The 14,221-nt window shown below is 42.7% G+C and overlaps 1 protein-coding gene across 2 annotated transcripts in view; it reads right to left on the bottom strand.

Moving 5' to 3' along the window:
• The window catches only part of LOC311140142 (actin nucleation-promoting factor WASL-like), a 28,128-nt gene that overhangs the window by 10,992 nt on the left and 2,915 nt on the right, over positions 1 to 14,221 (bottom strand). For both annotated transcript variants that reach the window (XM_084175084.1, XM_084175083.1), the window contains exons 2-3: positions 2,971 to 3,105; positions 139 to 225 (exon numbers count right to left, since the gene is read on the bottom strand). In XM_084175084.1, coding sequence (XP_084031210.1) covers positions 139 to 225; positions 2,971 to 3,105 — 222 coding nt within the window. The remainder of the gene's footprint in view (positions 1 to 138; positions 226 to 2,970; positions 3,106 to 14,221) is intronic.

Here is a 14,221-nt window from a genome sequence, read left to right as displayed (position 1 = left end):
AGAAAGTGGAATGTCATAACAACGAACAACACTGCAAGCTTCAAAAGATGGCACACACAGGTTTTTGCTATTAATGTCATGTGAAAGGACTTGGTTGGAGCAAGGTACATCAAGTACATAGAGAAAGGTATAACTCACGTCTCCTGCGAATGTGATGAAGTAAGATTTGGAAAAAGTGATTGAGAAGTTGTTGTAGAGCTCCTGCACAAACATGGTTTTACCCTCCTGTGGAGAGAGAGACAGTGTGAGTGTGTGGATAGAATTATTATTTTAAAGAAATATGTTTTATTGTCACATACAAAGGATAGGTGCAGTGAAATGTGTTGTTTTACAGGGTCAGCCACTGTAGTACGGCGCCCCTGGAGCAAATTAGGATTAAGTGCCTTGCTCAAGGGCACATCCACAGATTTAGTGTGTGTGTGTGTATTTGTGAGAGAGAGCATGTAGGTATTGGACAAAGATTGTGTGTGAATAGATTCTGTATACGTGTATAGGGCTGTGGCGGTCTCGAAATATCGTCAGCCGGTGATTGTCAAGCAAATAACTGTCGGTCCCACGGTAATTGACCGTTAATCAACATAATCACATTCAGTATCTCCTGGCTTCCACACATAGCCTACAAGCCATTGATGCAGACCTTTGGAACATCTACATTTTAAAATGTCTTATAAATCCATGTAATATAGCCTACACCTTCACAATAAATCCATTATTTATTTTAGGCAGGTCTAAAGAAGCATGATATGAAGGAAATGTAGTCTATTTCAGAAGAACAGAATAGCATACTCTGAGTTGTCCTTATGTTAGGTCCTGATGTGGCTATGTCAAATGGCTGTGGGCTACACTTGTTCATTTAGCAGACAAGATTTGCTTAGAATTCCGTGGCATTATTTTATAGTATAAAGAATACAATTGAACAAAGAAAATATAAATATTTTCTCCAAACGATTTGAGGAAGTGCGCACATGCGGCTATTCTGTGTTGAGCGGTTAACAAAGAAATAGGTAAGCCTATATGCTTAATTTAGAGTTATTCATGTAACTTTAGTTGTTCTACAAACGTTGGGCTTTAGGTTTCGATTTTTAATAGATTTTAAGGCTGCATGATGCGACTAACGATGATTTGAAAAAAGTGGCTGGAAAGGCATGAGCTCTGCTTTGTTTTTTGCGCAGGCTGTACACACTCCAAGTCTCTCATTCACAATTTGACAAGCACTTGATAATGCCTCGAATTTCACGGCGGCATCCCCTTTGTGGCTGTAACGCACCCTAAGAAAATCCATGCCTTTATAATATAATAATAATATGCCATTTAGCAGACGCTTTTATCCAAAGCGACTTACAGTCATGCGTGCATAAATTTTTTTTTGTGTATGGGTGGTCCTGGGGATCGAACCCACTACCTTGGCGTTACAAGCGCCGTGCTCTACCAGCTGAGCTACAGAGGACCACCCTTTGTTGTGCCCTTCTCACTGAGTGCTGCGCGCTCTCAATCACGTGATCGGGTCTTTCTCACAGGCTGCAAGTGAAGAGAGACACATCGGGTCTGCAACTGCTCGCGTCCTTATCCAATTCCGATGTGCATATTGAAGATATTGGAAGAACTGTCCACAAGCTGAGTAGGCCTAACGAACAGCAAAAGCACTAGCCCATGTCAATCTACTATCCCCCATAGTACAAAAGTCGACAGTTGTGGGATGCAATAGATCCCAAATTAATACAAGCACAAGCATCAAAAAAACATTTATTTACGCAATGTGGCTGACACAACAGATCAGAAGAATTAGCTTGAATGTTGATAAACTATTAGGCTATTTCTTCTCATTATGAGAGCAGCAATGCGCACATGGCAGTAGGCTATAAGCGGGAATGTTTCACTAGCAGGAAAACACCATTATCAAAAGTGACCGCAAATGCGATTATGCATGTAATGCTTTTATTATAAAGGTGCATTTTTATGGTGAAAATCATTTTCCCCAAACTTGAAACTCACGCGCTGCTTATGTATACCAGTTATGCTCTAAACCCCTTGTAAAGCGGATTAATGTGCTTAATTTTAAGAAGTTATTTGGCCACTTTAGTTGTGATACAAACCTTATCAAAACATATAGGCCTATGGGCTAGGCTACATGAGGTGTGCGACTATGATTCGAAAAAGTCGCAAAAAAAGGCTTGATGCTGGGCATCATTCACAAGTGATAATATATCATTCACAAGTGATAGGCTAATATTGTCACCCATCAGACTATTATTGATTTAATCTCATCTTTACATATACTAAATAATATATGTGTGAAATCTGTTTTGATTTAGAATGGACCATTATCATGCACCTGCGGGAAAAATACAAGTAATCTATGCACTTAAATAGCGAATGGAGGACGCTTTTCCCGTGATTCATTTTCATGCCAGCCAGGTAGGCTATACTCCTGTTGTAAAGATAAGCAATGTGCTTAATAATGGGAAAGTTGAGAAATGAATATAGTAAGCCTACAGAAAGCTGATGGCATCCTCTTCTTTTTAGTAGAGGCCATCACTCCGTTTTCTCACGCAATTGCATAGCCTATACAAATGTTGCGCAACATGAGCTCAAGGGCTCTCATTAAGTGTTTGATTCGATTTTCGATTACATCTGCATTGATGTCAGAGTGATTAGGGGGACAATAGAGTGCTGAGTACCAGGCAGTTAGCAAGTTTGGTAGGCTACTAATGACCATCAGCAGCATCAGAGCTTGGAGAAGCCTCATTACCGTTACTAAACGGTCACGTGGAATTTGACTGCCTTCATGACTCGTGACTGCCGGTGTGGCGGTAATACGGTCACCTCGACAGCCCTATACGTGTATGTAAATAAAGAAGTGTATGAGAGTGTGTACAGTGATCAGAACTATTTGTCATCTCTATAGTAAAGGACAATCCGTGCTGCAGTGATCCTGAGTTGGTCTGTGTTTTGTGTGTGAACTAAACCCACCTTAATGTCGAACACCCTGATAAAGTAGGATCGTGCTGGGTTGTCTTTGACCAGACAGGCCACACCACAGCACTTCTTGGTCCAGGCTGAGTTCCTGTCTGCTGAGTATACCTGCACCACCGCAGAACACAGCGACTGCAGGGGAGAGAGAGAGAGAGGCACAAGGGGTTAATGAATGATGTGATGAGAGAGTATAGTACCCCTGATACAAGGGATGAAGGCACTAACTGTAAGTCGCTCTGGATAAGACCGTCTGCTAAATGACTAAAACGTCAAATGGTTGGAATAGGGATTTAACTGAGACCCACAGACTCTCAGTCTATGTTTTACAGTGAAGCAGTGTTGGCCAGGTCTCCCTTAAAAGAAAAATGGAATCAACCTCCTGGTTTAAAGGTAGACTCGACAATCCAAGTAAACGCAATATCAGGCCGATATCCGCAACATCTAAGAGCGTTGAAGTGTGAGGCTAAACTTTTCTTCTGTTTTGGTCCCGTAGCTACCACACTAACAGCGTGAAGCGCATATACAGTGGGGAAAAAAGTATTTAGTCAGCCACCAAGTGTGCAAGTTCTCCCACTTAAAAAGATGAGGCCTGTAATTTTCATCATAGGTACACGACAACTATGACAGACAAAATTAGATTTTTTTTCCCAGAGAATCACATTGTAGGATTTTTAATGAATTTATTTGCAAATTATGATGGTAAATAAGTATTTGGTCAATAACAAAAGTTTCTCAATACTTTGTTACAGTGGGGGACACAGGTCAAATGTTTTCTGTAAGTCTTCACAAGGTTTTCACACACTGTTGCTGGTATTTTGGCCCATTCCTCCATGCAGATCTCCTCTAGAGCAGTGATGTTTTGGGGCTGTCGCTGGGCAACACGGACTTTCAACTCCCTCCAAAGATTTTCTATGGGGTTGAGATCTGGAGACTGGCTAGGCCACTCCAGGACCTTGAAATGCTTCTTACGAAGCCACTCCTTCGTTGCCCGGGCGGTGTGTTTGGGATCAAGACCCAGCCACGTTTCATCTTCAATGCCCTTGCTGATGGAAGGAGGTTTTCACTCAAAATCTCACGATACATGGCCCCATTCATTCTTTTCTTTACACGGATCAGTCGTCCTGGTCCCTTTGCAGAAAAACAGCCCCAAAGCATGATGTTTCCACCCCCATGCTTCACAGTAGGTATGGTGTTCTTTGGATTCAACTCGGCATTCTTTGTCCTCCAAACACGACGAGTTGAGTTTTTACCAAAAAGTTATATTTTGGTTTCATCTGACATTCTCCCAATCCTCTTCTGGATCATCCAAATGCACTCTAGCAAACTTCAGACGGGCCTGGACATGTACTGGCTTAAGCAGGGGGACACGTCTGGCACTGCAGGATTTGAGTCCCTGGCAGCGTAGTGTGTTACTGATGGTAGGCTTTGTTACTTTGGTCCCAGCTCTCTGCAGGTCATTCACTAGGTCCCCCCGTGTGGTTCTGGGATTTTTGCTCACCGTTCTTGTGATCATTTTGACCCCACGGGGTGAGATCTTGCGTGGAGCCCCAGATCGAGGGAGATTATCAGTGGTCTTGTATGTCTTCCATTTCCTAATAATTGCTCCCACAGTTGATTTCTTCAAACCAAGCTGCTTACCTATTGCAGATTCAGTCTTCCCAGCCTGGTGCAGGTCTACAATTTTGTTTCTGGTGTCCTTTGACAGCTCTTTGGTCTTGGCCATAGTGGAGTTTGGAGTGTGACTGTTTGAGGTTGTGGACAGGTGTCATTTATATTGATACCAAGTTCAAACAGGTGCCATTAATACAGGTAACAAGTGGAGGACAGAGGAGCCTCTTAAAGAAGAAGTTACAGGTCTGTGAGAGCCAGAAATCTTGCTTGTTTGTAGGTGACCAAATACTTATTTTCCACCATAATTTGCAAATAAATTCATTAAAAATCCTACAATGTGATTTTCTGGAAGAAAAATTCTCATTTTGTCTGTCATAGTTGACGTGTACCTATGATGAAAGATATTGCAGGCCTCTCTCATCTTTTTAAGTGGGAGAACTTGCACAATTGGTGGCTGACTAAATACTTTTTTCCCCCACTGTACATCCTTTAAAAAAAGGATATGTATATAAACTCAGCAAAAAAAGAAACGCCCTCTCACTGTCAACTGCATTTATTTTCAGCAAACTTAACATGTGTAAATATTTGTATGAACATAACAAGATTCAACAACTGAGACATAAACTGAACAAGTTCCACAGACATGTGACTAACAGAAATGGAATAATGTGTCCCTGAACAAAGGGGGGGTCAAAATAGTAACAGTCAGTGTGGCCACCAGCTGCATTAAGTACAGCAGTGCATCTCCTCCTCATGGACTACACCAGATTTGCCAGTTCTTACTGTGAGATGTTACTCTTCCACCAAGGCACCTGCAAGTTCACGGACATTTCTGGGGGGAATGGCCCTAGCCCTCACCCTCCGATCCAACAGGTCCCAGACGTGCTCAATGGGATTGAGATCCGGGCTGTTCGCTGACCGTGGCAGAACACTGACATTCCTGTCTTGCAGGAAATCACACAGAGAACGAGCAGTATGGCTGGTGGCATTGTCATGCTGGAGGGTCATGTCAGGATGAGCCTGCAGGAAGGGTACCACATGAGGGAGGAGGATGTCCAGCCTCTCTCAGCCTATTGCGCACAGTCTGAGCACTGATGGAGGGATTGTGCGTTCCTGGTGTAAATTGGGCAATTGTTGTTGCCATCCTGTACCTGTCCCGCAGGTGTGATATTTGGATGTACCAATCCTGTGCAGGTGTTGTTACACGTGGTCTGCCACTGCGAGGACGATCAGCTGTCCGTCCTATCTCCCTGTAGCGCTGTCTTAGGTGTCTCACAGAACGGACATTGCAATTTATTGCCCTGGCCACATCTACAGTCCTCATGCCTCCTTGCAGCATGCCTAAGGCACGTTCACGCAGATGAGCAGGGACCCTGGGCATCTTTCTTTTGGTGTTTTCCAGAGTCAGTATAAAGGCCTCTTTAGTGTCCTAAGTTTTCATAACTGTGACCTTAATTGCCTACTTAACGACCATTCCACAGGTGCATGTTCGTTAATTGTTGGTTCATTGAACAAGCATGGGAAACTGTGTTTAAACCCTTTACAATGAAGATCTGTTAAGTTATTTGGATTTTTACGAATTATCTTTGAAAGACAGGGTCCTGAAAAAGGGACGTTTCTTTTTTTGCTGAGTTTAAATATATGTATTTATATGTATGTATGTATGTATGTATGTATGTATGTATGTATGTATGTATGTATGTATGTATGTATGTATGTATGTATGCATGCATGTACAGTGAGGGAAAAAAGTATTTGATCCCCTGCTGATTTTGTACATTTGCCCACTGACAAAGACATGATCAGTCTATAATTTTAATGGTAGGTTTAATTGAACAGTGAGAGACAGAATAACAACAAAGAAACCCAGAAAAACGCATGTAAAAAATGTTCTAAATTGATTTGCATTTTAATGAGGGAAATAAGTATTTGACCCCTCTACAAAACATGACTTAGTCCTTGGTGGCAAAACCCTTGTTGGCAATCACAGAGGTCAGACATTTCTTGTAGTTGGCCACCAGGTTTGCACACATCTCAGGAGGGATTTTGTCCCACTCCTCTTTGCAGATCTTCTCCAAGTCATTAAGGTTTCGAGGCTGACGTTTGGCAACTCGAACCTTCAGCTCCCTCCACAGATTTTCTATGGGATTAAGGTTTGGAGACTGGCCACTCCAGGACCTTAATGTGCTTCTTCTTAAGCCACTCCTTTGTTGCCTTGGCCGTGTGTTTTGGGTCATTGTCATGCTGGAATACCCATCCACGACCCATTTTCAATGCCCTGGCTGAGGGAACTGTATAAAAGACACCTGGGAGCCAGAAATCTTTCTGATTGAGAGGGGGTCAAATACTTATTTCCCTCATAAAAATGCAAATCAATTTATAACATTTTTGACATGCGTTTTTCTGGACTTTGTTGTTGTTATTCTGTCTCTCACTGTTCAAATAAACCTACCATTAAAATGATAGACTGATCATGTCTTTGGCAGTGGGCAAATGTACAAAATCAGCAGGGGATCAAATACTTTTTTCCTTCACTGTATGTATGTATACACTACTGGTAACACGTTTTAGAACACCTACTCATTCAAGGGTTTTTCATTAATTTTACTATTTTCTAGATTGTAGAATAATAGTGAAGACATCAAAACTATGAAATAACACATATGGAATCATGTACTAACCAAAAAATTGTTAAACAAATCAAAATATTTTATATATTTGAGATTCTTCAAATAGCCACCCTTTGCCTTGATGACAGCTTTGCACACTCTTGGCATTCTCTCAACCAGCTTCATGAGGTAGTCACCTGGAATGCATTTCAATTAACAGGTGTGCCTTCTTAAAAGTTAATTTGTGGAATTTCTTTCCTTCTTAATGCGTTTGAGCCAATCAGTTGTGTTGTGACAAGGTAGGGGGGTATACAGAAGATAGCCCTATTTGGTAAAAGACCAAGTCCATATGATGGCAAGAACAGCTCAAATAAGCAAAGAGAAACGACAGTTATTACTTTAAGACTTGAAGGTCAGTCAATACAGAACATTTCAGGAACTTTGAACGTTTCTTCAAGTGCAGTCGCAAAAACCATCAAGCGCTATGCCATCGACCGCCATCAGGAATGGAAGACCCAGAGTTACCTCTGCTGCAGAGGATAAGTTCATTAGAGTTACCAGCCTCAGAAATTGCAGCCCAAATAAATGCTTCACAGAGTTCAAGTAACAGACACATCTCAACATTAACTGTTCAGAGGGGACTGCGTGAATCAGGCCTTCATGGTCGAAATGCTGCAAAGAAACCACTACTAAAGGACACCAATAAGAAGAAGAGACTTGCTTGGGCCAAGAAACACGAGCAATGGACATTAGACAGGTGGAAATGTGTCCTTTGTTCTGGAGCCCAAATTTGAGACGCGGTGTGGGTGAATGGATGATCTCTGCATGTGTATTTCCCACCGTAAAGCATGGAGGAGGAGGTTTTATGGTGTTTGGGTGATTTGCTGGTGACACTGTCTGTGATTTATTTAGAATTCAAGGCACACTTAACCAGCATGGCTATGACAGCATTCTGCAGCGATAAGACATCCCATCTGGTTTGGGCTTAGTGGGACTATCATTTGTTTTTCAACAGGACAATGACCCAACACACCTCCAGGCTATGTAAGGGCTATTTTACCAAGGAGAGTGATGGAGTGCTGCATCAGATGACCTGGCCTCCACAATCCCCTGACCTCAACCAAATTGAGATGTTTTGGGATGAGTCGGACCACAGAGTGAAGGAAAAGCAGCCAACAAGTGCTCAGCATATGTGGGAACTCCTTCAAGATTGTTGGAAAAGCATTCCAGGTGAAGCAGGTTGAGGGAATGTCAAGAGTGTGCAAAGCTGTCATCAAGGCAAAGGGTGGCTATTTGAAGAATCTCAAATGTAAAATATATTTTGATTTGTTTAACACTTTTTTGGTTACTACATGATTCCATGTGTTATTTCATAGTTTTGATGTCTTCACTATTATTCTACAAGGTCGAAAATAGTAAAAAATTAAGAAAAACCCTTGAATGAGTAGGTGTTCTAAAACTCTTGACCGGTCGTGTATATGTATATAAATATATTTTTTTAAACATATGGGGGATTGGAAATGATGCAGACAATTACATTGATGGAAGTTACAATCTATCTGCAATATTAAAGTTGATCTACACCCTTTCTTTTTTATACAACAGCGTGAAGCGCACCCATGCACTTGCGCAGATACTCTGTGTGACTGTGCAAGTCTTGCATCGCGCTCATCTCAATATCTGCAGAGCTGCTCAGGGCAACGTCATCTCGCCGAGTCGACCTTTAAATAAAGGTTTGCAAATACTGTATGCGCAGAAACACTACTACAGAGGTGTGACAGCATTGGCAGAGTTTAGACTACCGCAGTGCTGTTCATCTCACAGCAGGACTAAAGTCACCCTGTCCTCTTGTGTGCGTGTGCCAATACTGTCCTCTGTATGGCTTACTGACATCTCAGCAGTCTACTCACGCAGGACGGTAAAGTAGCCTGTCAGGCTGCCAATAAAGTGGTGAATATACTCTGTCACTTACTTATAGTAATGAGAGAAGGACAGGAATTTTGGCCTGTCATAACGTGTCTTTACTGTTGGCAGCAGTGTGTGTCCCACTGTAACAGCCTCTACGCCCTTCTCTATAGGAACGAGCTGTATCACACCACTGATTGACTCAGACAGCAGCCATGTCAGTAATGTATCTAGACCTGTAAGCACTAGAAGGAGGAGGCTGTCTCAGGGAGCAGTGGTTATCAAGTGAATCTGCTGCAGCAATGCCAACAATGTCCTCAGCTCTTTGAAGAGAACTTGTCATAAAGATAAAGGGCTAGCTCAAACAGAGCTAACTGGAAAGTTATTGCCAAGTGTCTCATGGTCTTACACAGACTGATGTGGTCTAGCCTTCCTTCCATGCCCATTATGTGTGATCCTGCTGGGGCACACAGGCCTGCAGCAGAACCCTCTGACTAAGCAGAGCTAGATGTCAGGCTCCACTACACAGACTCAAGATCAGGGCCTACGAGTGTTTTAACGAAGCGTCCGAAGGCCAAAACACCACACAGAGAGAATGTTTGCTAAGTGCGTCAATAGACAAATTACAGAGACAGTAGCCTATTGGCAAAATATAACTCAATTGAAATTTGTCTTCACCAAGTTTGCTGACGACACGGCGGTGGTAGGACTGATCACAGACGACGATGAGGCAGCTTATTGGGAGGTTAGAGACCTGGCAGTGTGGTGCCAGGATAACAACCTCTCCTGCAACATCAGCAAGACAAAGGAGCTGATTGTGGACTACAGGAAATGGTGGGGCGAGCACGCCCCCATCCACATTGACGGGGCTGTAGAGGAGCAGATTGAGAGCGTCAAGTTCCTCGGTATCCACATTACTAAGGAATTAACATGGGCATGGGCCCTCAGATCCTCAAAAAGTTATACAGCTGCACCATTGAGAGCATCTTGACTGGTTGCGTCACCGCTTGGTACGGCAACTGCAAGGCACCCAGTACCTCACTGGGGCCGAGCTCCCTGCCACCCAGTACCTCTATACCAGGCGGTGAAAGAGGAAGGCGCTAAAAACTGTCAAAGGCTACAGCCACCCAAGCCATAGACTGTTCTCTCTGTTACCGCATGGCAAACAGTACCAGTGCACCAAGTGAACAGCTTCTACCACCAGCCATAAAACCGCTGAACAAGGCTGCTAAATAGCTGATCAAATGGCTACCTGGACTACCTGCATTGACCCTTTTTTGAACCAACTCTCTTGCACTGCCCATGCACACACACACTGGACTCTACCCACAAACTCACACATACTTAAACCCCAACACACACATAACATGCTTTTAGACATTTTTGCAATTGTATTGAACACAAAATTCTATATTATACATAAGTATTCACACCCCTGAGTCTATACTTTGTAGAAGCACCTTTGGCAGCGATTACAGCTGTGAGTCTTTCTGGGTAAGTCTCTAAGAGCTTTCCACACCTGGATTGTGCAACATTTGCCCATTATTATTTTCAAAATTCTTCATCTCTGTCAAATTGGTTGTTGATCATTGCTAGACAAACATTTTCAGGTCTTGCCATAGATTTTCAAGTAGATTTAAGTCAAAACTGTAACTCTGCCACTCAGGAACATTCATCGTCTTCTTGGTAAGCAACTCCAGTGTAGATGTGGCCTTGTGTTTTAGGTTATTGTCCTGCTGAAAGGTGAATTCATCTCCCAGTGTCTGGTGGAAAGCAGACTGGAACAGGTTTTTCTCTAGGATTTTGCCTGTGCTTAGCTCTATTCCATTTCCCTTTATCCTAAAAAACCTCCCTAGTCCTTAACGATTACAAGCATACCCATAACATGATGCAGCCACCACTTTGCTTGAAAATATGGAGAGTGGTACTCAGTAAAGTGTTGTTTTGGATTTGCCCCAAACATAACACTGTATTCTGGACAAAAAGTTAATTGCTTTGCCACATTTTTTGCAGTATTACTTTAGTGACTTGTTTCAAACAGGATGTTTTGGAATATTAATATTATGTACAGGCTTCCTTCTTTTCACTCCATCAATTAGGTTAGTATTGTGGAGTAACTTCAATGTTGTTGATTCATCCTCAGTTTTCTCCTATCACAGCCATTAAACACTGCACCTGTTTTAAAGTCACCATTGGCCTCATGGTGAAATCCCTGAGCGGTTTCTTTCCTCTCAGGCAACTGAGATAGGAAGGATGCCTGAATCTTTGTAGTGACTGGTTGTATTGACACACCATCCAAAGTGTAATTAATAACTTCATCATGCTCAAAGGGATATTCAATGTCTGCTTTTTTATTTTTACACATCTACCAATAGGTGCCCTTCTTTGCAAGGCATTGGAAAACCTCCCTGGTCTTTGTGGTTGAATCTGTGTTTGTAATTCACTGCTAGACTGAGGGACCTTACAGATAAGTGTATGTGTGGGGTACAGGGATGAGGTAGTCATTCAAAAATCATGTTAAACACTATTATTTCACACAGAGTGAGTCCATTCAACTTATTACGAGACTTGTTAAGCAAATATTTACTCCTGTACTTATTTTGGCTTGCCATAACAAAGGGGTTGAATACTTAGACATTTTAAAACATAATTTCACTTTGACATTATTGGGTTATTGTGTGTAGGCCAGTGAAAAAAAAAAAAAAGTCAATTTAGGCCTAATCCATTTTAAATTCAGGCTGTAACAAAATGTGGATAAAGTCAAAGGGTGTGAATACTTTCTGAAGGCACTTAATGTACATAGCAACCTCAATTACCTCATACCACTGCATTCGACTCTGTACTGGTAGTCCCTGTATATAGCCATGTTATTTTTACCCTTTATTATTATTCACTGTGTATTTATTCCTCGTCACAATTTTTATTTTATCTTCAACTCTGCATTGTTGTTTACGAAGCATGTGACAAATACAATTTCACTGAAAATGTATTTTAATATGATTAAAATATATACACGTTGCCTATTTACACTATGTATTCAAATTAATGATTCAGCAATTTTAGCCACACCCATTGCTGACAGGTGTATAAAATCGAGCACACCACCATGCAATCTCCATAGACAAACAATGGTAGTAGAACGGCCTTACTGAAGAGTTCAGTGACTTTCAACGTGGCACCGTCATAGGATGGCACCTTTCCAACAAGTCAGTTTGTCAAATTCCTGCCCTGCCAGAGCTGCGCCGGTCAACTGTACATGCTGTTATTGTGAAGTGGAAATGTCTAGGAGCAACAATGGCACAGCCGCGAAGTGGTAGTCCACACAAGTTTACAGAACGGGACCGCCAAGTGCCGAAGCATGTAGCACGTAAAAATCGTCTGTCATCGGTTGCAACACTCACTACAGAGTTCCAAACTACCTCTGGAAGCAACGTCGGCACAATAAACTATTAGTCGGGAGCTTCATGCAATGGGTTTCCATGGCCGAGCAGCCGTACACAAGCTTAAGATCACCATGCGCAATGTCAAGCGTTGGCTGGAGTGGTGTAAAGCTCGCCACCATTGGACGCCACCATTGGACTAATCTGGGTTTGGCGGATGCCAGGAGAACACCACCTGCCCCAATGCATAGTGCCAACTAAAGTTAAGTGGAGGAGGATTAATGGTCTGGGGCTGTTTTTCATGATTTGGGCTAGGCCCCTTAGTTCCAGTGAAGGGAAATCTTAACGCTACACCATACAATGACATTCTAGACAATTCTGTGCTTCCAACTTTATGGCAACAGTTTGGGGAAGGCCCTTTCCTGTTTCAGGATGACAATACCCTCATGCACAAAGCGAGGTCCATACAGAAATGGTTTGTCGAGATCGGTGTGGAAGAACTTGACTGGCCTGCACAGAGCCCTGACCTCGACCCCATCTAACACCTTTGGGATGAATTAGAACACCAACTCGAGCCAGGTCCAATCGCCCAACATCAGTGCCCGACCTCAATAATGCTTGTGGCTGAATGGAAGCAATTTCCAGCAGCAATGTTCCAACATCTTCCCAGAAGAGTGGAGGCTGTTATAGCAGCAAAGGGACGACCACCTCCATATTAATGCTCATGATTGTGGACTGAGCTGTTCGACGAGCAGGTGTCCACATACATGACCAAAAGTATATTTTAATGCCGTCATCTTGGGTTTCATTTAAAGCTTTTTATCCTTCACTTGTTTGTAACACTTGCAAAGATTTTGGCAAGTTTGTAGGCCTATTTGTAGTCCACTTTGTTCTGAAGTTATGGTTGGTCACAGTCAGACAGATAAACATCTTGATTCTATGTTTAGCAGAGATCTTCTGTGAATAAAGTGATGCAGAAGGGTAAAAAATCAGCTAACGACACACTTAGCTGTTTTACGAGTGGTCTGAGGCAGTCGGTAAATAATGAGCGTTTTCAAGTGCAACTTTAGTAACAATGGTTTTGGGAAACAGCACAGAGATTTACCGATGCTCCTACGAAGGTTCTAATGATGAACTTAGCCTTAAAATGCTTTTGGGAAACCGGACCCAAGTTCTTCCCCAAGTTTACTAGCCTCCTCGCAGAGGGGTTCAGGCCCATTACCCTGCAGATGAAAGGCAGACCAATGCAGAAAGTGGTAAACCAAGTTGACTAGAAGGCCTAGTAGCTAACTACACACAGATGGGTAAGGGTTGTGCAGTGTCTGGAGACATGAAGCTTTCTAGCCTAGCCTACATTTCAAAGAAAGCAATATCTGTCTGTGCTCATATAGCTGGCTGTGCTCACAACAGGGCTAAGGCAGTGAGGTCACAGAGAGCTGAACTGTATCATCGATCAGCCTCTCCAGCTCTGATCACCAGTGCCAGCCTGAAACAGCCCCGCTAGCCACAGGAAGCACCCAGTCCCAGTGACATCATCAAAGCTCGCCACGGCACCACTCTCCAGGCTGCTGGTGCTACTACACACTATAGCCAGCGGGACTGTAGAGGGCTCACAGGGAAAACAAACAAACAGGATGACGAATGTACTGTAACTGTGCATCATTCATCCATGTCCTGACATTATTTCCCATGTAGCCTAAAAATTGGGATTGGGTAGGAATGGCTGGGGTTGGGAAGAAAGGG

This window comes from Coregonus lavaretus (assembly GCF_964263955.1).
Source record: "Coregonus lavaretus genome assembly, chromosome: 13".
NCBI lineage: Eukaryota > Metazoa > Chordata > Actinopteri > Salmoniformes > Salmonidae > Coregonus > Coregonus lavaretus.
Note: the sequence above shows the minus strand (reverse complement) of the source record. Positions and strands in the feature narration are given on the sequence as shown.